This window comes from Marmota monax, unplaced genomic scaffold (genome assembly GCF_021218885.2).
Source record: "Marmota monax isolate L192 unplaced genomic scaffold, Marmota_monax_Labrador192_F-V1.1 WCK01_AAM20220418_F8-fsc00023, whole genome shotgun sequence".
NCBI classification, from domain to species: domain Eukaryota; kingdom Metazoa; phylum Chordata; class Mammalia; order Rodentia; family Sciuridae; genus Marmota; species Marmota monax.
Genome location: NW_026692907.1, coordinates 2,044,279 through 2,069,883, shown reverse-complemented (window position 1 = coordinate 2,069,883; position 25,605 = coordinate 2,044,279). Strand labels below are relative to the sequence as shown.

The 25,605-nt window shown below is 54.4% G+C and overlaps 2 protein-coding genes across 6 annotated transcripts in view; one reads left to right on the top strand and one right to left on the bottom strand.

Annotated features, from left to right (window-relative positions):
* The window catches only part of Slc1a7 (solute carrier family 1 member 7), a 44,788-nt gene extending 42,440 nt beyond the window's left edge, over positions 1-2,348 (top strand). For both annotated transcript variants that reach the window (XM_046450994.1, XM_046450996.2), the window contains 3 exons: positions 88-222; positions 701-803; positions 1,295-2,348. In XM_046450994.1, coding sequence (XP_046306950.1) covers positions 88-222; positions 701-803; positions 1,295-1,513 — 457 coding nt within the window. In that variant the 3' untranslated portion in view covers positions 1,514-2,348. The remainder of the gene's footprint in view (positions 1-87; positions 223-700; positions 804-1,294) is intronic.
* Podn (podocan) overlaps positions 1-25,605 on the bottom strand; it is a 34,820-nt gene extending 9,215 nt beyond the window's left edge. The window contains exons 1-11 of one of the 4 annotated variants that reach the window (XM_046450993.2): positions 25,582-25,605; positions 17,744-18,060; positions 16,778-16,871; positions 15,417-15,481; positions 14,085-14,194; positions 13,354-13,510; positions 12,887-13,002; positions 11,673-12,330; positions 8,241-8,389; positions 6,956-7,175; positions 3,830-4,759 (exon numbers count right to left, since the gene is read on the bottom strand). In XM_046450993.2, the coding sequence (XP_046306949.1) occupies positions 6,983-7,175; positions 8,241-8,389; positions 11,673-12,330; positions 12,887-13,002; positions 13,354-13,510; positions 14,085-14,194; positions 15,417-15,481; positions 16,778-16,871; positions 17,744-18,055 (1,854 nt within the window). In that variant the 5' untranslated portion in view covers positions 18,056-18,060; positions 25,582-25,605 and the 3' untranslated portion in view covers positions 3,830-4,759; positions 6,956-6,982. Of the gene's footprint in view, positions 1-3,829; positions 4,774-6,955; positions 7,176-8,240; positions 8,390-11,672; positions 12,331-12,886; positions 13,003-13,353; positions 13,511-14,084; positions 14,195-15,416; positions 15,482-16,777; positions 16,872-17,743; positions 18,061-24,905; positions 25,076-25,581 lie in introns of those variants that run through there. The other 3 variants (XM_046450991.2, XM_046450990.2, XM_046450992.2) reach the window with 3 other exon arrangements.

The window sequence follows — 25,605 nt, the reverse complement described above, 5'->3', positions numbered from 1 at the left end:
GGCCTCCTTCTTGGAGCTAGGGCCCAGACATGAGCCCCCCATCCCCACCTACTGCTCCTCCTCTTCCTCTCGCCGCTCCCCCTGCAGTATCACAGCCACTGCAGCCAGCATCGGGGCAGCTGGCATCCCCCAGGCTGGGCTTGTCACCATGGTCATCGTGCTTACCTCTGTGGGACTGCCCACCGACGACATCAACCTCATCATCGCTGTGGACTGGGCTCTGTGAGTTCACCCAACCCCAGTCCCACCCCTTGGCAAGGGCAGCAGGCAGCAGGACAGGGAGCCAAGTCCCTTCCCCAGGGCAGAGAGCCAGGGAGCTGCCGTGCTCAGCACAGTAGGAGTGCCTACTCGCCTGCAGGCTGGCTGCATAATTTGGGAGGAGGGGGCAGAGTTCAAAAATGAAAACAGGAGGCCCCTTGTTCAAAAATTATCAAGAACTTCAAGAGAGTGACTGCAGAGCATTAAGCTAAGTTGGGCCCACCTAAGCACCGGGTCCTGTGCAGCACACAGCCACGTGCCCAGGAGCCACCCTGCACCAACTCACTTCAACACCCACAAGGAGCGGGCTTGGGCACTCTGCCCTGCCTCCCGGCACTGCCTGGGCCACTGCTGCAGTGGCCTTATGCCTATGAATTAAACATGGTCCTTCTCCAGCTCCCCTCAAGACGCCCACCACTCACCGCCCACTTTGGTTTCCCAGGGACCGATTCCGTACCATGATTAATGTGCTGGGTGATGCATTGGCTGCAGGGATCATGGCCCACATCTGCCGGAAGGACTTTGCTCGGGATACAGGCACCGAGGTGAGAACAGAGACCACTAGCAGGGTGAAGCTGGGAGGGGCGGGCAGAGCAACAGGCCTTCCAGCTGGGCAGCCTTCAAGCAGTCTTCCCTTGTCTCTGGGCTTTGGTCTCCTTGTCTGTTACAGAGGGTGACTAATTCCTCTACCATTTATTTATTGAGCACCTGCCAGGGCCAACACTGATCTAGACAGAAGAGAGACAGTGGGAATAGAATATAACAACCCCTGCCCTGGGAGACTCACACCCCAGGGCAGGATGGGGCTGTCCTGCTCAATGACTCCGACACCTGTGGGCTTGTGTGGGGCTGCAGGGTCTTCAGGGCTCCTTAACGCATGTGTGCTATAGGCAGCTTGGGAACTGGTGTCCAGTGACCTGCTTGGTCCACTCATGTCTGTAGAAAAGTCCCCATCACGGTCCTCAGCCCTGTGTTTGCACTGTTCCACCCATCCTCAGACCCTCCTGCTGATACCAGGCCTCTTTCCCTCCCCCAGAAACTGCTACCCTGCGAGACCAAGCCCATGAGCCTCCAGGAGATTGTGGCAACCCAGCAGAATGGCTGTGTGAAGAGTGTGGCTGAGCCCTCCGAGCTGACCTTGGGTCCTGCCTGCCCCCACCATGTCCCTGTACAGGTGGAGCAGGATGAGGAGCCAGCCATCACCAGTCTGGACCATTGCACCATTGAGATCAGTGAGCTTGAGACTAATGTCTGAGCATGCAGGGGCTGCAGGGACCAGGCAAGGCCCCTGGGGCCAGGAGCCAGGAGCAGGATCTTAACTCACAGCTCACAGGGAACATGCTCACACATTCTTCCCCTTGCTGAGGGGCTGGAATTGGCTCTATGGGTGGAAAATGGGGTCTTCAAAAGGGAAGGTACCTACAGGAACCCCAGTCAGAGAGCAATGGCCTGCAAAGCCCAAGCCCTAGCTGTGACCACTTCTGCCCTGAAAGAGCACCAGGCAGGGGTTATTGTCCCCACATTCTGGATGACAGGTTTGAGGCTTTGAGAGCTGAAAACACTTGCTCAAGATCTAAAACAAGCAATATTAGCGCCAAGATGCTAACTTAAGTCTTTTGGGGCTTGGCCACCACCTCTTGAAGGAGAGGGTGGCCCGCTTCCAATATATGAAGACAAAATAACAATGTCCTGGTTTCTGCCCCAGCTGTGTCCAGGTCCAGGCCAGCCTCCTACCCCACCCTAGAGCATGTGGCCTCAGTTAATCGGCTCTCCTCAATGGCGGGCCCAACCGCCTTCCACGGGCCACAGCCTTCCCTGTCTCTGCCCACATGTCGCAAAAAGCTCATCTGATATGGAGACAGATGTCTTCAGCAGGGTTGGAAGGCCTTGTGGACACATCCAGGCCAGCCTCCCATGGGATGGGTGGGCCAGGCCAGGCCTCGGGAAGGGAAGTGCTTGGGCCGAGGTGCCAGTGGCTCCCTTGGGTCAGAACTCCACAAAGGCCTATGTGGGAAAGTGGAGTCAGAGTTCATACCCTTTCTGTGTTTGTAAATTCAGTGATAACTAGATAAAGATATTTGGTTTTTCAAGTCCTATGGCTTAGAGAACACATTCTGAGCAGCACTTCTTTGTTGGCCTAACACAGGTTATCAGAATGCAGGTAGCCTGTGTTATCTGGTGGCCAGAGTGAAAACAGGCCTGTCTGAGCTGTCACGTGCAGAAAACGGTGCAAATCAGCCTCCCCAGGGGGCCTACCTCAATAGGCCTGTCTGTGGCTGGGCCTTGTTCAGGGATCTACAGTGCAGACAGACCTCTCTACCCTGACTAAAGGCAGGGCAATGAGATCAACGAGATCAGTCCCTATTATTCCCTTTGGTGAATGCTTTGCCTTAGATAGGGGACATGCTTGAGGACACTTCTAGAGAGTTCCTCATTCTTTTATCACAGGGTGATTCCAGGAGACCTGCAGGGCACACAAAAGGGCCCTGGCCACATAACCTGTTGTAGATGTGTGACAGGGAGAAGATACGGCTCTGTGGTCTACGAAGGTCTTATACCGGGATGCTCACAAAGACACTGAGATCCAGAAAGGGGATTAAATTGCCCAAGGTCACCTGGAGAGTTGGGAGGGCTGCTGCTTCCACCCCAACTCCTGAACTACTTCTATTCTTCTCCCAGGGTCACAGCTGGAGGAGGAAGGGCCTCCACCCTAGAACTCTTCCCACTGCAGGGCTAGAGGTTTAGGGCCACCATCCTCTATCAGACCCTAGCCACCTAGGAGAAGTCAGATGTCAAGCTGTTGGTCACTCCTACCTTCATGTAGACAGGGTTATTTGCCCCTTCCCTGGGTCACATTTCTAAGACCCTTTGAGTAATGGAGTCTACCCCCACCCGCAAGGCAGGAGTCTGCTCTTTAGCAAGCTTGATAGAAATGTACGTACACACCTCTAGAAGCAGGGAGATCACTACTTCCTGGGCATCTAAATCCACCAAGTGGGTAGCACTGCCTGTCAGAAGTTTTCTTTGCTCATAGCTGAATGTCACCTCTCTGCAGCTTCCCACTGTGGGCCTAACTCTGTCCCCATGGGAAGGCATGTCTATTACCTCTTCCCTGGGAAGGTCTGCAGAGACCAGGCCCCCAAGTCAGGTTTACTCCCATTCCTAGGCTTGCGTCCTATTCCCTTCCCACCTCTGTGGGACTGACCCCATCAATAACAGCCCCTCAGTATAAAGGCAACCCTCCAGGTGAGCCCTGAGTAGCCCGAAGCCCAACAGGTCCTTTGCTTGAAGTTCAGCTCCTGAGAATGCAGAGCAGGCAGTGTGGGCCTACCTGCTGATTCCCACCCAGCTGTGTCTGCACACACCTCCCCAGGCCTCTTCACCTACCTCTAAGCCCATCTCTTTGGCTCTCTGCCTGTGTGACTCCTTTGGGAGCCCCAAAAGTTCAGAGACCTGAACTTTGCCCTGATTCCTTCTGGTCTGGCCAAAGTGCAGATTTGCATGTAGGCTGCCAACCCTACGCTGACGCCAGCCCAGCCCATGGCTGGAAGCACACAGACGTAGACACGGCTGCAAGGACAGGGATAATGCTTTTATATTAGATTTTCTGTAACAAGAAAAATCAACTTTGAGATTTTTATCATTTTTTTCCTTAAAAAACAACACCCAAAGCACCCAGAACTTCCCTGCAGGCCCAAAGATTCAAGAGTGTCTCAGAGGCACAGCTGGGCCTTTTCTGGATCCTCCGGGCCTTGCCTCCCTCCTGCCCCAAAGCTCCCTCAGTGGGGCTTGTCTATCAGAAAGTGCCTGCGGCCTGACAGGGCAAGGCAGGATGGGGCTCTCAGCAGGGTGACTGCTCTAGCACCTGGGGGGCAGGGGCAGAGCCAGGGCAGAAGTCCAAAAGGTTCCTGTCCCCAAAGGGAGGAATAGGAACAAAAGCCAGCTTTTGTGAGTTCCCCACACGGAGCAAGGAGCTGAGCTGTGTCTTCTCCAGGGGACTGAAGGACAGAGGACGGGGCAGATGGCAAGTGACTGACACGTATATTTGCTCGTGTGTGTGTGTGTGTGTGTGTGTGTGTGTGTGTCAACAGGAGGGAGTGGGCTCTCTTGTGGGCCAGATCCTTCCCCAAATCTGCATGACTCAGGGAGCAGGCAAGGCAGCAGTGGCAGGCCTGGGCAGAGTGGGATGGTTTGGAGGGTGATGTGCAGCAGCTGGCTGTATGTGTGGCCAAGCTGTGTGTGGGGGTGTGACGTGGTGTCTGCACGTGTCTGGTTGTGAGGCACACTGCAGGAAAGGGCAGGGATATGAGACTGCATTTAGCCTGTGGTGTGAGGGATGCCCCGTGGTTTAGCGCTGGCTGTGTCCATGTGACCGTGGCAGATGGGGGCTCACAGGGCACAGGCATGTGCTGCAGAAAGGAGTCTGGTGGTCCATCGTCCCGCAGAACATGTAGGAGAGGTCAGGGGCCAGCCCAGGACAGAGCTACCAGCCACAACCAGCCTGGGAGAGATGGACTAGAGGTTAGGTTAGATGACCCTGATTGAGAGGTCTCTGGGTAGGCCAGGCTCCTCTGAATGAGGAGGGGGAGTCACCCTGGAAGCCTGGAGCCAGAGGGAAGTGTCCAGGCCAATGTGGGCAGGAGAGCCTTTGGGTCCCATTGGCCACTCCCTAAGATTTTTTCCCAGGGTCGTCCTAAAATGCTGACTATGTCCAATGTCCTCTAAAGGGGACAATCCCCTACTTCAGGATTCCACAACCCTCCTTATGAGGGCCATGAAGTCCTCACTGAATGGCCAGTCACCCCTGTTGCTGACTGCTGGCTCCACATGAAGACAGTGCTTCAGGAGAAGGGTTTCCAAAGGGTTTCCAAAAGTAGGGCCAGGGACTCTGGGGCACTGGCTCTGGGTCTGCACCTTCACATTCAGACAGCCCTGCCAGTCCTGCTTCTATCAACGGGGACCCACCCCTTTCTCCACTCCTTCTGTCTACCCCCTGGGCTGAAGCCATCCATCAACAGCCCTGCAGGCTCCTCTCTGCTCCAGACCCTGCTTCAGGTCAACATCCTTAAGTGGCCCAGCAGCTCCCACCCATGTCCACACCCTGGCCCTGTGACCCCCCGCATGACTCACTCCCAACTCTTAACTAACCTCTGACATCTCCCTGACTACCTGCCTCTCCTTCTAACCACCCACTGTCACTGTGCCCAAGCTCTAACACCCTCCCCAGTGTCTATGCATAATGATTCCTCCGGTCTCTACTGCCTTCCCTACCTAGGCTGGCCCTCAGGACCCATGACTTCAGTCATCCTCCTGTTAATATACTCTGTTTCCTTGTTCCCTGTCCTCTTGGTCCCATACCCTTGGTCAAAACCCAGCCATGGATGATCCAACTGTCCCTCTTCTCTGTGCCCCATGGTCAGCTAAGCACCCCCTACTGCATGGAGAAGGTGAAAGGCTGAAATCATTGGCTGATGTGACTTCAGATCCAGCCACCACTATCAGCCTGCCTGTGACTACAACCATTTGGGCCTCCAGCCACGGTAGAGAAAGCCTGGCCTCCTGTGGCTCACAGTGCTTTACACTCACTCTCCTCAGCACCACACCCCTCATGGCCACCACCAGCAGCCAAACCAGCTTCATCCCTAAAGGAGCAGCAAATGAAATGAGCCCTTCCTGAGCTCACATGCACCCACTACTGCCCCTGCATCTCTTCAAACCAGACGTCGTGAGGGTATCTACACTCCTGGATCCACTTCTTCACTCCCATTTTTCCCTGTAGTCACTTGCTACAAAGTCATAGATGACTCCATGTGGACAAGTCCAGTAGCTCCTTCAGCCTCTCGGCAGTACTGACCCGGCTGGGTACCCCACTTCTGGAGAAGCCTGTCTGTATGAATCATGCATGCATATGTGTGTCTACATGCAAGGGCCTGAGTGTGAGGGTACATGTGTGTGCTCACATGCAGGCACACTTGTGAGTTCTATTACTACATGGCCTGTGCCTATGAACGTGTCATGGAATATGTGTGTTTCTGTATGCACATGAATGGCATGCATGTTGTGTGTGTGCTTTGTGAATGTGTGTACATGCTTAGACATGGGTGTGTCCATTGGTATATGTATGCTGAGATACAGGTATGTGTTTGTGTGCATGTGCATGGGTGCAGGTACCTGTGTTACACGTGTGTGCAAAACCCAGCCATGGATGATCCAACTGTCCATCTTCTCCATGCCCCATGGTCAGCTAAGCACCCCCACCCCTGTGCCTGCTAGTCTGTGGTTTCCAACTCCTCTCCTGACTGCTCCATCTCAGCCTCCTCTGCACGCCCCCTATTTGCTCACCCTAGGCAAGACCTCAGCCATCTGCAGCTGCAGTGCCTGTCTCAAAGCTGAAAATGCCTGGATCCCCATCTCCAGCCTAGACCTCATTCCCAAGCCTCAGGCCCTATGTCCAGTCTATTCCTGGGCTGCTGCCATCACAGTGCCGATCACTTTGGACTAGAATCCCCTGGCACTGATTGGTCTCCTTGGCTTGATGTCATACCCCAACCCAGGGCCTGCTGCATCCCTATCTGCAAAATGAGCATGTAGATTTGCAAAATGAAGGGATGAAACAGAGGCCAGAGAATGAAGAATGGACAGAGACAGCATAGACTGGGGTAGGAACAGGAAAGCAAGGTGAAGAGAGGCCACCTACCTAGGCCAGAGCTGTGTCATCCTGTCCCTATCTCCTGTCCTCTTCCTCCTCATCCTCCTCCTCTTCCTCCTCTTCCTCCTCCTCTTCTTCCTTCTCCAAGTGGCCACGGTTCTTGGAAACGTCACCAAACTCAAAGTTGCCTTCGATGTCCAAGACCTGTAGGTGCTTCAGTCTCCGGAAAGCACTTTCCACCACAGAGCCCACAGCCAGCTTGTTAAACCTAGGAAGTCATCCACGCAGGGGTCAGCATAGGCGCCCAGCTCTGGGGTCCCTCCCCACTATTTACCTTGGAAGGTAAAAGATGTATCATTTCCAAGAGATGACACATTAGTTGAAAAGGCCTGGGGTGGAGAAGCATGGTGCACTGTGGGAAGTCTCAGTTGTTCAGGGTAACAATGGCTTGGGGACAGGGAATGGCACTGGGCTGGTCATCCATAAAGCAAGAATTCTCCCTCTGCACACATGTTCACTATGACTTTGGGAGTGGAAGACCTGGGAATGGCTCTCTGCCTGCTCTCCTGCACTAACCCCAAAGCCTGAGCTGACACACAGGCAAAGCCATTGCTGAAGTGAGCCAGAGACACTCTCAGGCCATGGGAAGGCTGAGACTCTGATCTCAGGCCCCCCTACTCTCTGCACCTCAGCTTCACTGTAGAAGCCTGAACATATGTCACTCCACCTAATGTCACCAAGCTCTTGGCTTTCTGCTCTACTCTCTTCTGTTTCAAATCTGATTTGAGGGTTGGGATTGGGGTGTGGGGGGTGTTGGGAAGAACTACACTGGCCCTGGATGGAAGTGCCATATCCTCCAGGAGCTGGGTCCTCGGAATCACTGCAAACTCCAGTCCCACATCCCTAGAGCCCAGTGAGGACCTGGATGTCCACATTGTGGCTCTACGGCCCAGGCCCAGTCTGGCTGACTGTGGATAAAGCAGTCACCTGTGCTGTCTGGGCCTTAGTTTTTCCAACTATAAATCAGGAAGATGTTTTTTGGGTTTCCTTCCCATCACATTAACATCAAAAACACTATGGTGCATTGGTTTTAAAGTTTCCAAAGTCCATTTATGAGGCATATCAGACCTGGCCAGAATTGTCCTCACCCTTCAGGGTTGAGACAGCAGAAGCTCATGGGATTCTGTGATGTCTCCAGGGTCCCACAGCCAGGCAGTAGTGGAACCAGGCTCTAAACACTGGTCTCTTCATATGAGATACTCCCGGGTCTCAATTGTCTGGCTGGAGTTGGGCATGTGCCAAGGGTTGTATGAGGGCATTGGGGACTTACTACCTGAGAAAGATCCCCTTGAGGTTGGGTGTGGAGTCGAAGGCATTGGCAGGCACGGCGCTAATCTTGTTGTTCTGCAGGTACAGGTACTCGAGAGACTTGGGGAGCCCTTCGGGGATCTCCGTGAGCTGATTCCCAGCAATGTCCAGCAGCTGCAGAGGTGACCATGGGAGTCAGGGACTCCCACCTGTGCAAAGCACTTAACAGCTTACAAAACTCCCACCAAACCCCAGCCTATCTAAATCTAATGATAATCCTGTTGAGGAGAGGGGGTCTATGATTATCTCCATTTTCCAGTTGGGAAAATAGAAGTTCAAAGAGGGTAGGTGATCTAAGGACACACAGCCTGTAAGAGGCTGAAACCTGTTGTGCCTGACTCCAAACCCTTGTTCTAATTGATATAGGCCCTACCCAGCACCTCTGCCTTCACACATGAAGTCATAGCCAAGATATTTGGGTGTCACAGTCCTTAATTCTTTTTAAAAAATATTTATTATTTTTTAGTTTAGTTAGACACATTATCTTTATTTCATTATTATGTGGTGCTGAGGATCGAACCCAGGGCCTCACATGTGCTAGGCGAGCGCTCTACCGCTGAGCCACAATCCCAGCCCCTACAGTCCTTAATTCTTAACATACTTCTCCCATCAGATTAAAGACCTAGGACAGGCAGAGGCCAAGGGTCCTCCAGTCTTTGAATTTTGCTCCACTGGCCCTAGAGGGCACACAAGTGGGGTGTTCATTTGTGGACCTCAAGGGCCACATGCGCAGGGGTCCTGAGCAAGGGTGTGAGGCCTACAGTGATCCTGGTACAATAGCCAGGATTGTACCAGGCTGGTCAGACTCAGTCATCAAGTGCCAGGAGCCCACAGCCAGGGAAGCGGGAATGGGTTTGCCCAGAAGAGGAACACACCTGCAGTGGGCAGGAGGCTGTGGCATGTGCTGTTGTGGCCACTCTCAATGTCCCTCAGGTTGCTATGAGGGACACTGTACAGCCACAGGGCAGGACCCCATGACCAATAAGCTCCCTTCCTTACCCTGAGGCCAACCTCAGGGTCAAAAACCGGGGCCATGAATCCAGACAGCCAGGCACATTGGCATCAGGATTCCAGGGGAGCAAGAGCTTCACAGATCACCCCTACACACAGGGCTCCTGCTTTCTGCTGTCCCCACAGGTCTCAGTGCCCTTCATGTGTCTCCACTTCAGCCATTTCCTCATGCATCCCAAACATCCTGGGCCTATGGATTCAGGGGACACGAACTCCACTGAGACACTGTATCCACCTTCAGGAAGCCAGACCAGCTGTACAGATGGGCCCAAACTGAGAAGGACAAGTCAGTGGAATTTGGCTGTGCTGAGGGAGTGTAGGGGGGGCATGGCCCAGCCTCAGGCCAGGGAAAGCTCTCCAGGGTGGGCTCTGAGGCAGCAGGAGCAGCTGCCTGTAGAAAGATCACAGTGTGAGGAAAAGTCCTCTGTCCACCAGACATCCCTGGCTGAGCTCCCCCAGGCTCAGGGAGGCAGCTGACCTGCCATGAGTGGTAGAGGAGAAAGGGGCCTCCTAGAGGAGGCAATGTCCTATTTGAGTCCTAGGTGTGTGCTCCAGGTAGTAGTGGCCCTCTATCTGTCTTAGCCCCCACAGGTCCCCAGTTCTGAAACTCTGTCTGACACACAGTAGGGGCTGCACGTAGGCTGGTGGAACAGATGAAAGTCATGACTGACTAGCTATCACTGGTGGGCAGCATGGAGAGGTACTTCAAGCAGAGGAGCCAATGAGCATTGGGAACAGGGGCAGAGCAGGCCTTGAAGGCCATGGCCAGGAGTCTGTCCTGGGCCCCCAAAAGGCCAAGGGGAGCTGTGGAATCAGGACAGGAGTATGAAAGGACATGTTTTTAAAGATACCCTTGATTGCATATGGAGTACTGAAATGATGAGCTGGGGAGCTGGGCCCCAGGCAAAAAGTACAATGGCCTGGTCTGGAGTGTGGGCAGTGGGGCTGGAGAGAAGTGGACAGACAGAGATACGGTGGTAGCACAGCAGAGTCAGGTGCTGCTAGGCTGCTAGGGAAGTCAGTAGGGCAGAAGGGGATGCCAAGGACAGCTTCTAAGTACCCCTGGATGGATGTTATCTTGTCCCTTCAGTGAGTTGGAAAATGCAGCAGGAGGAATGGGCATGGAGGAGAAGACATGGGCTCTGGGTCCTCAAGAATAAGCTCCCGAGGGACAGTCAAGAGGGGCAGCACAGATGATTAGGTGCTGGGGTCTGGTACTCAGCAGGGCAGTCTGGATGAGGTGAGACCCCAGCTGACCTGCAAGATCAGCTGCCTGGCACACCCCACCCTGCTCTGCCTCAGGGCTCCCCCAACCTCTGCCTTGCACTCTGTTCAGACACCCTAGTCCAGATAGCAAGTTCTATAAAGTTGGATCAATTATCTAGTCATCCCTCCCGAGGAAGTGACCAGAAGCCCACGCTTGCTCTTATTCGGGCTGGAAGGGCAGTCAAGGAGAGCAAGCAGAGGACCTGAGGACTCGGGGGACCAGGCTTATGAAGAAAAACAAAACGAAGGAAGGCCTCCCAAGGAGACAGCACTTGAGCAGAACCCTGAGAAAGAGAGCAGAGGATGTCTTGAGGTGAGGGGACAGCAATGTGGAGGCCCAGAGCCTCCAGGTTGAGGTCTGGTTGTGAAGGGGCTCTGGTATGGCAGTAGGGAGGCTGTGGCCAGTTCAGGGGGGAACCACCCAGCATTTCAGCAACACCCTCCTGGTTCTGCAGTAAAGTTTCATTTTTGCCTATACTTGTTAAGTTGGGAGGTTCCACCTATTACCCAAAAAAGCTCAGTGCATGTGCCCAGACATCACTGACTCTGACCATGTGGCCACAGCAGTCACACTCACTGGCCAACCCCAGAATGCCTTGGGCAGACTCCCCGCCCCTAGCACTCTGCAGTATGGTGAGGTGAGCCCATGACATGGGCAATACCCTCCCAACCCAAGGCCCAGCCTTCTCCAAGAACCCACCACTGTACCTGCAGTGGGATGAGCTGGACTTTCCCAAGCTACCTGAACTGCCTCCAAGTGGTCCTGTGGGCCTCCCACCTGCAGGCATGAGCTCCTACTTCCACAGCCCTTAAACCTCTAACTACCTGTGGTGAGCCTGATCTGGCCATCCTGGACAGACACTTCTGTACTCTGCCCAAAGTGGGCTGGGCTGACCCAGGCACGCTAGTCATGTCCTCTGCATGGCCACCTCCCTGTTACCTTAAGGCCCAGCCTCTGCCTCCCTATTCTCCCCAATGGATACCTGAAAGTAAATGAGCTCAGTCTGGCTATACCAGAGGATCCTCCCTCACGGCCCAGCCCTCACCATGTCCTACAGACGAATGGGTGCAGGGCAGCCATACCAATAGCACCCCACAGGCATGGCCCAGCCCTCCTCACCTGCAGATGGGCAAGGTCCACCCAAGCGCGGGGACCCAGGGCCCGGCTGCGGAGTCGGTTGCCAGTGAGGTAGAGTTCCCGCAGTTGGGCCATGCCTGCCAGCGCCCCACGTGCCAGGGCAGCCAGCTCATTGCGCTTGACCTTCAGCACGTGCACATTGCGTGGCAGGCCAGGTGGCAGCGAGTGCAAGCGATTGCCCGACAGGTCAAGTGAGCGCAGGAGGCGCAGCTTGCGGAAGGCGTCGCGGTGTATCTGAGGGCTGGTGATGCGGTTGTAGCTGAGGTTGAGCTCCTCCAGGAAGTAGGTGGTAGCGAAGTCCTCGCGGCCGATGCCCGTGATCTGGTTGTGCAGGATCATGAGGGTGCGCACGCGGCGGGGCAGGCCGCTGGGCACGCGCTCCAGGGCGTTGTTATACAGGTGCACAGTGTGCAGCCGCTTGAGGCCCTGGAAGGCCAGCGGGTGGATACCGTCTGCCTGCAGCTGGTTGCTGTGCAGCAGCAGGTACTCAAGGCTGCGGATGGGGGTCAGCACGTCGGCGTCCACACTCCGGATGACGTTCTTCTCCAGGTGCAACAGGACCAAGCTACGCGGCAGTCCTGCAGGGACCCGCGTCAAGTTGTTGCTGGACAGATCCAGGTACTCTAGGCTGGAGAGCTTCCTGGGGGAAGGAAGGAATTAGAACTAGGCAGGAACCCACATCTGCTTGATCCCACCATTATTCCCAAGGGAGGTGTGTGTGTCGGGGGGGGGGGGGGGCAGGATGGGGGTGGGGTGCTGTCTCTAATTCACCCAAGCATGGGGGTTGGCAGCTCAGTGTAGGAAGGATCTGTGCAAGGTTTTTGATATATGAGAGCTTTGAAGGCCACGGTGGAACCTTATGTTAGCCTTTTGTGGCTACCCTGGGTCCCCCAAAATGAAAATACATTTGCTTTCAATAATAATGTTCAAGTATGTATTTGGTACCAACAAGCCAGTCTCCGCCAACATTCCCTGGACTCCCTGCCACCTTGGCAGCCCTTAGCTGTACACATCAACTCTTCTTGGGGACAGCATTGTCAACTGAGGCACAAACCTTACAGATCCTTCCTTCTCCAGGGAAAGTGTCCAGGGGAGATGGGCAAGGGATGCATGACAGTGCGTGGCTGGGGGTGGGCTCTGGGAGGAGCTTGCTGGGTACAACAGTGAGGCTGAGGATGTGTGAGAGGAGGACCCACCAGAAGGTCTCATTGTCCAGGCCCTCATCAGTCAGGTAGTTGTTCTGCAGATACAGCTCTCGCAGGTTGCTCAGCTCACTGAAGGCCCCAGGGGGGATCTTCTCCAGCTTGTTGTTCTAAAGAGTGGGAAAGTAGGGAGGGAAGAATGAGGGAGATGCAAGGGACAGGGACAGGGCCCCAGGATAAGGTGTAGAGAGGGGACTGTGGAGAGGGGACCACCAAGAGGAGATTCAGAGCATCTGGGTGTGTGCTGACAGCCCCCCACACAACCCACACCAAAGGTCAGGTGCCCAGGTGTCTCCCTGCTTTCCTACAGTGACTTGTTGATCTCTATCATGTGCCCACAGCCCCATAGCCTCAGTTGGCAGTGCTGTGCCCACTGGGCCAGCTCTTCTCCTGCAGGTCCCTGCTCTCATGCCCCAGCTGTGGGTCTGTTCTTCCCCCACTTTGTTCTCTTCCCTCCTTACCTTGAGATGCAGCTTGTACAGGGCAGGTGGCAGGTGCTTGGGCACATGGCGCAGGAAGTTGCTGGACAGGATGAGGATCTCAACATTGCTGGAGCCGTTGAACATGCTGTCCGGCAGCCCTGCATCTGCTAGCTTGTTGTTGTGCAGATACACAGACCTGGGGGCCAAGGCATAGTCTTCACCCCACCTGAGGGGCCCCAAGGCCAACTTCCCAGTGAGGCTTCAAACCTTTGCTGAGACTGGGACCAGGGTCCAGAGTGCTCTCCTCCCATATTAACCCAAGGATGCAGTTAAAGAGCTCAGACCTCACCTACACAGCTTCTGGACCAGGCACCAGAGGGGTCAGCACCCCACCAGGAAGAAATAGGATTTCCTGACCCCCTCCACACCACGCCTGTGCTGGAGGTATTTGCTCCTCCCAAAGCAGCTCCAGTACAGGGCCATTCTGCCTGCTGGAAGGGGCTGCCCTCCATCCTGTCCCCACTATTCCAGAACACAGTGTTCTCACCCCCTGGACACGTCTTCTTCAGCCTCTAGGTCCATCCTTTGGGACCCTGAGCTCCTCCAATCCTTGGGTGTCCCTCCACCACAGCTCTGAGCATGGCCCTTGATGCTGCCCCATTACATAGCACATCCCTCTCAGGGTCTTGACTGTGCCTCACATAAGAGAGGCAGCTCTACCTCAGCCCTTCCCTTTGCCCCTGCCAAGTCCAAGACCATCACCCTCTGACCTCAAATTTGGCTTCTGGCCAAAGGTGAGCCCATAGATCTTGGTGAGATAGTTGGCAGCAAAGTCCACGCTGATCAGGGCATTTGGCAGGAATCGAGGTGCCAATGTCAGCTGAAAAGGGAAGAGTCTGTCGGAAAGACCAATAGAGAGCAGAGGCCAGCTCTGGGCCCCATGGCCAGCTATTCATCTGGATCCCTTCAAAAGTCTCCTCTGTACAACCAACGCCATCTTTCTAAAGTGGAAACCTCTACCCTTCCCCAAAAGAGCAGAACCAAAGTATCTCTGGCTCCGCAGTACTTAGCTTGATGGTCAAGGCTTTGCCTGTCTGCTAGCAATTTCTAATCTGCCCCACCCCCCATGTCCTCCTGGGCTCATCCTAGGTAGATGGAGGGGTAGAAGTGGACAAGATTTTAAATGTTGCTCTGGCTTCCCTGAGGAGAAAGAGGAGAAGCAAATGAGGCAGAGGAGCATCCAGGGAGGGGTGGTAGACTGGTGCCTGAGAGAGGTTGAGGACCTGCAGAGGGCTGGACGTGGGTGAGGGATGCCCAGGCTCTAGAAGACTCCTGATCTGTGGTCACACCAGTGCTGCTGTGGTGGTTAGAGATGTCCTTCACCCAGATGGGAAGATAGAGGATTAATTTTGGGGCTGGGGGCAAGAAGCAATAGTTCCACTTCCATTAGACACCTAGGGGAGATGTCGAGGAGGCAGGCAGACCACAGGAGTGGAAAGGGCTGGAGATTGCCATCAGACATGGCCAGATTGCAGATGGAAGTTAGAGCCTTAGAGGAGACAAGAGTGCCTCCAGAGTGTTCAGGGAGAAGAGGCTAGGATAGGCCCTGTGTATTTTGAGATTGGCTCATGCTGGCCCTTTGTTTCTTCTGTTTTGAAATGGGGGTCTCACTATGTTGCCCAGGCTAGTCTCAAACTCCTGGACTCAAGTGATACCCGTGTCCGGCTTCCTGAGTGCTGGTACCACAGGTACACACTTCCACACCAGCTATTGACCCTTCTTCTGCAGTGTCCTCCTCAGGGCCTGTAACTGGAATCTGACTACCCTTTATTGCCTCATTTCATCTCCACAACGAAGCCCTCCAGGCACCCTGCAGTGGGTCTCTTTCTTCTATACTCCTGGAGGCTTGGGCTTATCTTCATTATCTGACACTCTGATGTCTTAGGTGGGGTCTGTCTCCCTCGCCTCCTCCAGGGTCATGTGTGAACAGCAAGCTAGACCCAGCAGCCAGCCAGGAAATGGCCTGGTAGAAGTTCATGGAACTTAGCAGAAGACAGCATCGGGAGGGCAGGGCAGTACACCCCACCCTCCGAGGCCCTCACCTTGTTGTTGGCCAGGTACAGGTAGTTGAGGTTGGTCAGATGCTCAAATGCCTCCTCCGGGAGCCCTTCAAAGGACAGGTCAGAGCCCTGGATGAAGGAGACGCTGCAGGGAAGCACGCGAGCCACCCGACCCTGGCCCTACCCACCACTTGCCTGAACAGGGAGATAGGCCACTCAGATCCCTTCCCGGTCAGTCCCAACAGGCCTGCCCAGCCCCATTTTCTTTCTCCTTGCTCTCTGGCCCAAGCATAGGAGCAAGCAGTTAAGTGCCTGCTGAGGGACTGAAGGATGAAGTAGCTTGACCCTTTCAGCCAGGAAGGAATGCTCCCCTTGGGATGGCCACAGGTGTCAGAGCCTCTCTTAACACCCAGACCCCTCCACAGGTGGGGGGACAAGCTGGGACAGCTCCGTGTAGGGCAGGGCTACCACTTCTGGGTCTTCCAGCCACCTGGCTTGCCCCTGCCCCTCTGACAGATGTTGTGTTGCTGGGAGCCCAGCCAGGCTGGCCCCTCTCCAGCCCTAAGGCCAGACTCCGACACTCAGTTCCAAGCTCCAGGACCCCCAGATGCTGGGACTTGCCCAAGTTTTTAATGAGAGGGAACAGTTACATAAACCGTGGCGTGTCCCTCCACGGATACCCTGCTGGTGTAAAAGGCCGGCCAGCAAGAGCTGCAGCAACATGGGGAACACCGCCAGGCGAACTGCTCAGAGAGGCCGATTATCACATCTGAAGTAGGAATTCAGCGATGAATTGAAAAACACTAGGGAAAAAAATGACTGGATTGTGAGATGGTTGGACATCTGCATAAACTTACTAGAACTCGTCAAATTGTACCGTTAAGTTGGGTTCATCTTATGGAATATAAATCACACCTCAATAAGGCTGTTTTAAAATTGGAAAGAAATATACCAAAATGTTGATAGTGATTAATTCAAAGTGGCAGAACTGTACGTGATTTTTCTTTCCACTTTTATTTTCTAAGTTTTCTATCCTAATCACATACCATTTTTGTCATCAGAAAAAAAATAAAGCTTGAGTTATAGCTCTTTGTTTTGTTTTTGACTTAGATTCTAAAGGCCCCTGTGAATGGAAGAGTCTATGATAAGGTCCTGGGAAGTTTGGCTGCTCCAAAGCCCCACCCCAACTCATGTCAGAAAGACCTAAGGCTGGCTTTCAGGCAACATCACGGAGCCCCTGGAACATGAAGAGCCCATCCTCACGCAGCCCCACTACCAACCCAGCCCAGCCTGACTCCTCCACACCCCAGGATCTGCAGGGCCAAGCTTTCCCCATGGATACTCAGCAATGCTCAGGCCCCTGAGTCCCCACCTGGTGTCCCATGGCTCTGGTGACCCCTCACCTCTGGAAGTCAGGCGATTGTTCTGGAGGTTCAGAGTCTCCAGCCGCTGGAGCCGAGAAAGCTCCTCAGGATAGATCTTCTCCAGCTGATTGTTCTAGAAGTGGAAGGGGGCAGTGAGGAAGCAGCATCAGTCTGGAGGGGTGCTGCATGGGACTCCTGTACCTATCCTTAGTCCCTGGGAGCCAGTTCCTCTCTTGGGCATCTGTCTTGGCAAACAGAACCTGGGTGCTGGCTCATATGGGCACTGGGGGCACAGCAGTGACCACAGAGATGTGTGAGCCTTTCAAAGGACCCACAGGTATGGGTAGGGATGTAGCTCAGTGGTAGAGCACGTGCCTAGCATGCACTGAGACTCCAATCCCAAGTACAGGGGTGACGGGAAGGAACCCACATGTAGACATCTACAGACAGTTGTTCATGCTTAGTGGGCTATCTGCCCTCTGGACCCACCCCCTGGGTATTTCTACTTGGTGACAGGCATCCATAGCTGTTCCCCAAGCAGAAACCACTATGCTTCTCTTTCTAAGCCCCATGGACCCCTTTCCTCTTGGAACATTATAAAACCTGGGTCATTTACCACCTTCCCTAGCCTTCCTAGGTTGAACTGGGGCTGGATTAGGAGCTTGCTCTGTGCACCACAGTGGGAGTCCTTTTTGTGCAGTTTCTCTGTTTCGGTCTCTACCTTGCCCATGGACTGTGAGCTCCTAAAGGGCAGGGCATGTCCAAGTCCTCTGTGCCCACCATCCCACGCCTGACCGGAGGTGTAGAGCAGGAACCCAAGAGATAGTCTATATGCGAATGAATAAGCGAACCTATGTAAGAGTTGTCCTCTACTTGTCCCTTCTTATTACTGGCTACCCTGGCCCAGGACCCACAGCTGCCAGGACTCTACAAATCTAATCTGCCTTGTACCCTGAATCTAGAGATAGGCAGCATCCCTCATGATCACTGGCACATCAGCCTCACCTGCAGGGACAGATGGTTGGTGTGCTCAGGCAGGTCCCCGGGGAACTCACGCAGGTCGATGCCACCACAATCCACAACACCCTCCTGGGAGCAGGCACAGTCTCGAGGACAGTCGACAGTAGCTGGGCCAGGCCCTGGCTCCTCGGGGCTTAGGACCAGCACAGGCTCCTCCTCCACAAATTCATTCTCCTCAGGGCTCAGACTGTGGGTGCTGCTTCGGCCAAACATCGGGGCCCTCACTGCGAGCACAGGTCCCAGGTGTAGCTGTGGTGGCAACAGCAGCAGGAGCAGCAGTGCCCTGCTCTGGGCCATGGTACCTGGGGGAGGTGCTGAGTCAGGCTTTCCTTGGTGTCAGGGCTGACTTGGCCTGTTAGATGCACTGGGCACAAGGCTTGGGCCCTCAAAAGACATGACAGGGCCTGCTGTGGCACAAGGCAAGACCCACTCTGGTTCCCGTCCTCGGTACCCTGCTGTCCTGCCACCCTTCTCCCTCCCCACCCAACCTCCATCAGGGCTGCCCTCTGGAGGGGTGGGGTGAGGTGAAGAGATGAGATGAGATGAGACCCTGTCCTCAGGCAGTTCTGCAAAAGCTTCTACAACTCAGCAGGTTGGGTCTCCCCATCTCACAGAAAAGAAGATGAAGTAGGATCTGAACTTTGCTAAGCCCTTGCTGCCCTGGCACCAGTAGTGTAGGGAGCCACTGTCCCTCCTCCAGCAGCCGCAAGTCATGGTGGTCCAGCATCAGCAGTTGCATCCCAGAGGTTCAGCTAGCCATTCAGGATCTTTGGGACTTGACCCTGCCTCTCCCACAACCATCCCAGTTACACAGAACTCTGAGGTGGATCCTCCCTCCAACCTTTGTACATTGCTGTTCCTTCTACCCAGAATGCCCTTCCCCTCTCTTGTCCAATCAGTAACTTCTTTTCCAAGAACCAGCTCTAAATGCTATGATGAGGGGGAGATTCCAAGATGGTCCAGGGCTTGGTTGACTTGGGTTGTGTCATCACTCATGGGGCTGTGAGCAATTCCCAGTGTCTGTTGTAGGCCAAGCATAAAGCCTAGCACAGAGGAGGCCTCAGTGAGGGGAGCTGCTGCTGCTGCCCTGTGACCCCATCCCATTCCTGGTGTTCACACACTCGGCTGCCCTCACCAGAGCCTAATGGGCTCACATAGTCGTTGCCATACTCAGGGGGTCCCTCCCCAGCATGGTCCCCTGTTGCAGCAAGGAGAGGGTGCAGACTAAGGAAGAAGCTGGAGTGCCACTGTCCCAGCAGTGTCGAGACCTGGGCTTGAGTTAGATCTGGGTTTCTGAGTCACTGGGACAGGAACTCAGAAATGTCAATGCCCCTGGGATGTGGTAAGCTGTGTCAGGTGATAGTCAGGGAACACAGACCCCAGTTTGAGTCCCATCTGCACCATTTAGGGGCTTGGACCTCACTGAGCCACCACTTCCTTATCTGTACCGTGCAGATGATATGTCTAAACACAGGCTTCTATGAGGAGTTAGTAAAATAATAGACACAGAGCCCTGCACTTGTCAGGTGATGAAGAGCTGCCATTGCTATGTACTGAGTGGCAGCGACTTGCCCCAATAAATGTGCAGGGGGTGCAGGAACAAGTGTCTAGACCTCAGCACATCCAAGCCAAGGGCTGGGTCCCAAGTCTGCTTAGGTCACATGGACCAGTGGGTGAGTCAAGGAGGCCTGGCTGCCCCTCTTTCCTCATACCTCCTCGGCCTCATCTTCCTCAGGACCCCTTTATGCTCCCACCCCAGTCTGGAGCAACGCAGCCACAAACACATGGCCCAGTAAAACGCTCCCATGGCAACATCAGGGTTATAAGGTTCTGACCAGAAATTGGGCCTGGGAGAGTTTGGGAAATGGGGATACAATCACACAGATGGCCAAGTGGGCTTTGCAGGCACACAACCAGGGCTGTCATCTCAGCTCTGGTCCGTAACTGTTGTGTGACTTCAGGCAACTTTTTTTTTTTTTTTTTTGGTACCAAGGATTAAATTCAGGGACACTTGACCTCTGAGCCACATCCCCAGCCCTATTTTTGTATTTTATTTAGAGACAGAGTCTCACTGAGTTGCTTAGCACCTCACCTTTGCTAAGGCTGGCTTTGAATTCGCAATTCTCCCGTCTCAGCCTCCCAAGCCACTGGGATTACAGGCGTGTGCCACCACATCCAGCTTCAGGAAAGTTTTGAAACAGTCTAAACCTTAGCTTCTCGTCTGTCTTTGGAATGATATCAGAACTGCCATCATGGGAGACTGAGAGGGTCAGCGAGAGCAACACACTGCACACAGTAAATGCTCAATCAATGTCAGTTCTTCCTGCCACTACTCATATGCTCCATGGTGTGATTCGCTCCCAGCCACACCACTGCCCACTCCAGAATCCCCTGCTCTTCCCTCCCCTTGTCTAGACCTCACCTGGGCTTTTTGGTCAGACAAGCCCACCTGCTCTCAGAAGATGTTGCCAACATGCTGGCCATCTACGAAATCCAGCCCTGCAGCTGGCCGCTATGGATTTCAGATACAGCTTTGCAATCCTCATTGGCTCAGCCAATTCTCCAAGGTGAGACTTGTCTGCACCCAGCCTGGCACTGGGTGCTGGGGACACAGGTGAGGTAGATAAGGTCCTGCCCTTCTTTTGGAGGAAACAATGGACCCCAGTACTAATAACCACTTCCTACCCATATTGGGATGGCAGTGTAAAGGGATCCCTTGGATGACAAGCCCTAGAAGGAAAAAACGTGAGGAGAGAGAAGAGCCGGGACTTCTTCACCCATAGGTCCACTTGTCCAGGCAGACTTGGCTCCCAGCCTCCCGGTCAGACAGAGAACAAGGGAGCCCAGCACATACCCAGCTCCTGGGCTCAGTTGGCAGCAGTGAGTGACACCTGCCTGGACCCATGCTCACCCTGCCACACCTCTGCTGCCCCAGTGCCTTCACCAAATGCCAGTCCACAGACTGCCACTCCCCTGGCACACTATGAACCCTACAGCTGGCTCCACAGCCTTAAGCCCAGGAGCTGCCAGCACTAGACTGAGGCAAGCCTCCCCTCCCTGCTGTCTGACCCCACCACAGACAAGGTCCCTGGGAGAGGGGTGCAGGTCCAAACCTGAGCCCTAAATTCACTCAGGGCAGGAGACCAGGGACAAAGGATCTAGGGGAAGGAGCTCAGGTGCCTCATACCTTGTACATTGACTGGATAGGCTGGTCTTTCTCCCTTATCTTCTGTTTGTATCTAAAAAAAATCTGTAAATTACATCTGTACAAATATTTAATTTATATTAGCATTCTGAACCATACTGAAAATGTTTCCATCACTTCACAGATAGGGGAGCTGAAGTCCATGGGGGTCGGCCATTATAATAGCTGTTAAGTGGTCAAGCTGAGCTCCCAGCCTATGTCTTCAGTGCTGTCTTGTGCTGCTCTGCCTGGGACAAGCCCAGCTGGGTGCAGCCTCCTCCCCTTAAGAGGCTCACACTGTCCCCTCTAGTAGCCACTTGCCACATGTGGCACTTAAAATGTGGCTAGTCCAAATTGAGCTGTGCTGTAAGTGTAAAATGTAGTATATGTGGATTTCAAAGATGTAGTAAAAAAAGTAAATATATATAATTTCACATTTATTTTTATACCAATTACACGATAATACTTTGAATATATTAAACAAAATTAAACTTGCCTGTTTCGTTTTACTTCTTTAACATGGCTTCTAGGAAATGTTGCATTGCATTTGTGGCTTGTAATTCTATTAGATAGTGCTGACCCAGAGCGTTATGTGTAAACTGAGTCTGATGATCCCAGTATCTTCAGGGATAGGATGGAGGGACGCTTAAGAGAACATAGGGGACCAGGGGAAGCCTAATCTTGCTAGAGGTGGCTTCCCGGAAGTGAAGCCTGGTCTAGCCATTCTGAAGGATGAATATCAGGCCAATGGAAAATAAGGCAAGGGTGGGGTCAGTGTGTGTGAAGGCCTGGAGCAAGAGAGTCCATGCTGTGCACTAGACCTACAAAGCTCACTAGACTGTCTGGTGACAGGTGGGGACTGGGAGTGATATGGGTGGAGGCAGTGGACACAAGTCTAGGCCAGGTAAGGCCAGGGAGTATGAGCCTCATCTCTGGAAGATGGGCTGTGGAGGGACAGGGGTGTGGCAGGCAGGCTAGGGGTGGCTTGTGAGGCTGTGAATGGCACAGGGGAGAGAAATCAAGCCTACCCTGGGTAGAGAGGGAGGTGCTGGGCTTCAGGGATGGAGAGGAGGGACTGGATTCCATGGAAAGGTAGGAAGAATAGTCATGTCTTGAAGAGTGGTGGCTGCAGTGGCACCTCCTTGTCCTCCACTTTCCAAGCCACCCTCAGGACCATGGAAGCCTGGGCAGCTCCAGCTCTGCTACCTGATTTGCTGTGTGACCTTGGGCACACCACTGACCCATCTGAGTTTCAATTTTCCCATCTATTCTTATAAGAATGTTGAGCAAGGTAAGCCCCAAGGCTCCTTCTGAGTGCCTGGCCACATGGGAAGAGCAGTGGAGAAGCAGACCCCCGGGTCTCCAGGAGCTTCAAGTCTACCTGGGGAGGGACAACTCAAACCCTTAGAGCAGCTTAGTCTATGGCAATCTCTTCCTTGGGTGGAGAACATTAGACATAGGGGAACACAGGTCCTAACCTGACTGCTGTGTGAGCCCGGAGGACTCACTTCACTGCTTTGAGCCTCCATTTACAAGCCGAGGAAACAGAGGGAGCTACTCCCCAGGATTAAATGACAGGATGGGCCCTGCCTGATGCTGGCACCAAGTAGGTCTTCCATACACAGGGTCACTATTACTGAGTAGGTAACTGGCACGTGCTGCCAACCAAACCTCAAGGCCAGAAGTGGGGGTGGGGGTTAATGCAGAACTAGAAAAAGAAGAGGGAAAGGCCAGGGGGCAGATCCTGGGCTCCCAGAACCACCTTTTTCCTCCATTCAAGGTCAGTGAAGTAAATACTCAGTGATCACCTACCTGCTCTGTGCTGAGCCAGACAGCAACATCTTACTGATGCTACCTTCCTAGTTTGCAGGTTCAGAACTCAAACACAAAGGGGACCCCACTGCTGCCCATCCCCGGAAATCTCCTCCTCAAATTCCCCTACTCTGGACAGCCTCTTTTTCTCCCTCCTCTAGGTTAGGGTGCTCCCTGGGTGCTCTCACAGCACCCTGCCAGCTTGGTCCTTGGAAGCTCAGTGGAGCCTCCTGTGACTCCCCAGACATGGAGTGGGTACTCAGGAATATGTTTGTTGAATGAATTAATTTGTGAAGAGCAGAACTGGAAAAGATTTGCAGTATTATCTGGTCTGACTCCTCAGTTTACAGATTAGTATGTTAAAAACAAAGCCAGGGGGCTGGGGTTGTAGCTCAGTGGCTGTAGCTCAGTAGCACAGCACTTGCCTAGCATGCGTAAGGCACTGGATTCCATCCTCAGTACCACATTAAAAAATAAAAAATAAAATAAAGGCATTCTGTCCATCTACAACTACAAAAATAAATAAATAAATAGATAGATAGAACAAGGCCAGGGCTAAAATTTTTCTTGAAGGTTGAGTAGGAGTTCTCCAAGTAATTAAAGGGAAGGCACTCTAGGCAGATGAAAGGGCATGAGCAAAGGCAAGGAGTGGGGATGGGGTAAAGGGAGGTGTGTTTAAGGAGAATGGAAGTTGGGGCTAGGGGCAGGTTGCCAAGAGCATCAGCCACTATGCAAAGGTTATGGTGATAGGAAGCTATCATGGGTTCCAAGCAGATGGTGATCAGCGGTCTTATACATGATTCCACCAGGCCTAAAGTCTCCACCATTAGCAACTTCCTCCCTTCCCAAGATTCAGACAGAATGGACAAAGTATGCAAGATCGTTATGAAAACAGTCATGTGAATCTGACACTTCTTAACTTGCACTCTAGGCTAGGAGTAGACTGAACCCCAGCGTGGACAGGAACACTCAGACCAGCCACAGATCCTTGCCAGGACAGCCCACAGACTATTTTGAGTGGTGGGCTCTTCTACCTTGGAATGGTGTGAGCCCGGGGATCTGGATGGGCCCCTCCTGCCTGGCTTTGGCCTTCCAAAGGCAGAGAGCAACTTCATCTTCCCTAGCCGGCCCAAAGCCAAAGGGCCAATGCTCAGGTCTGGTATACTGGTCCCCATGTATTTTCAGACTGCTGACCATCAGAGGTCGGTGCTGCAGCACGGGGGGCCGGGAGCTCGCCCCTGCTGCATGCAGTGCCTCCTTCTTTCCGGCAGTTCAGGCTACAGCTGCCTCCCAGCTCCAGTCCCTGACGCTGCCGGGAGCTTGCCGCCGCCACCACCTCCTCTTACACCTAACGGTGCGTCAGGTATTCCAACGCCTCGCTCTCAGGCCATGCTTGTGGCTCGGGGAACCACAACCAGGGGCTTCCGCTGCTTTGGCTCTAAGGTGCATACCTCGCTCTTTGCCTTCCCTTCTTCCTGCCCCTACCTCTGTCCTGTCCGGCTGTCCTACCGGGAATCAGCCGCCTAGACAGACTGAGTCCAGGCTCCACTAGTGCGCGGCGCTGGGCTGGTGCGGCACAGGGGCGCAAAGCCAAGCCCCACAGGACCCCGAGGCAGGGGCGCGGGTGCGCCTCACCTGTCGACTTGCCCTAGGGGCATATTTCTGCCTCTTTCTGGGCCTCAGTTTCTCGGCTAGTAATGAGGTTGGAGGCTGGGCCCAGGAGAACCTGATGAATACCATGAAAAGACGCGGGGATATTCTGGGCCGGGGATATTAAATATAGGGGTCCGTATCCCTCTCCAGTTCCACCTGCCCCCACATTCCCAGTCCCCGCCTGGGTCCTTCCACTATCTCCCTCCGCCCCATCCGCTCACAGATTCTTTCCAGATGTGCGCAGCAGGAGGGGCCTGGGGTCTAGGACTAGCCCGACCAGAGAAAAGGCCCCTCCCTGCCCAGGTCGGGATCGCTCAGGAGTCGCACCCGAGGGGAAGATCTCCGGGTATGCCCTCCTGCAGGCTCCGACCGGGGGACGAGTGCGGCGGCTCCGCCCCAGGCAGCTGTTGAGGTGTCCCGAGAAGGAGGGGAAGTCTGAGTCTGCTGCCCAGTCTCGACCCCCGGCCCCTGGCCCACCCGGCCGCCGGTGCCTGGTACCTGCTACGCCCCGCGCGGTGCCGCGCCCCGCCGACTGAACACTCTCTCCCGTGTCTCCGCTGCGCTCCGCGGACGCGGGCTCCTTCCATTCAAGACGAGCCGTGCGCGCCGCGACGCAAGTTTTGTTGTGAGTTTTCTTCTCCCCGCCTCTCCCCCGCCCCCACCCCGCGTGCATCTGCTGGACGCCGGCCTCCTCTGGACACAGGCGTAGGGTCCCCCCGGGCGCGGGAGGGGAGGGCCTGCACCCTCCGGCGCTGTGCTTGGCGGGGCCTTACTTCCCGCGGAGGCAGAGCCGCCTCACCGTCCCCTCCGCCCCACGGGCCGCCGCACCACGCCCCCCCCAGACCGGGAAGGCGGGGTGTCTAGCCCGCAACGCTTCCTAGTTCCCAGCCTTCCACCTTGGAACTCGACCCTCTTTAGGCCCTCACACCTGAAAGTAGGGCGGGGGAGAGGGCTTCTTCCACTCAGGGGCTCCGATCGCAGCTTCTTCCTCGTGACGGAGGATTTTGCGACCACTCCAGGCATGACTACCTTTCCATTCACTCTCCTACCCTGGGGTCTCCGGCCGTGGCTAACGCGGCCGCCAGCCAAGATCCTGCTGGGCCCCTTCCCGGAAAAGTTCCCAGCTCTCTACCCCATCCTCCGCACCCATCCTCCAATGATCCTGGGCCACAACCTGGTGAACCTTGAAAGACGGTAA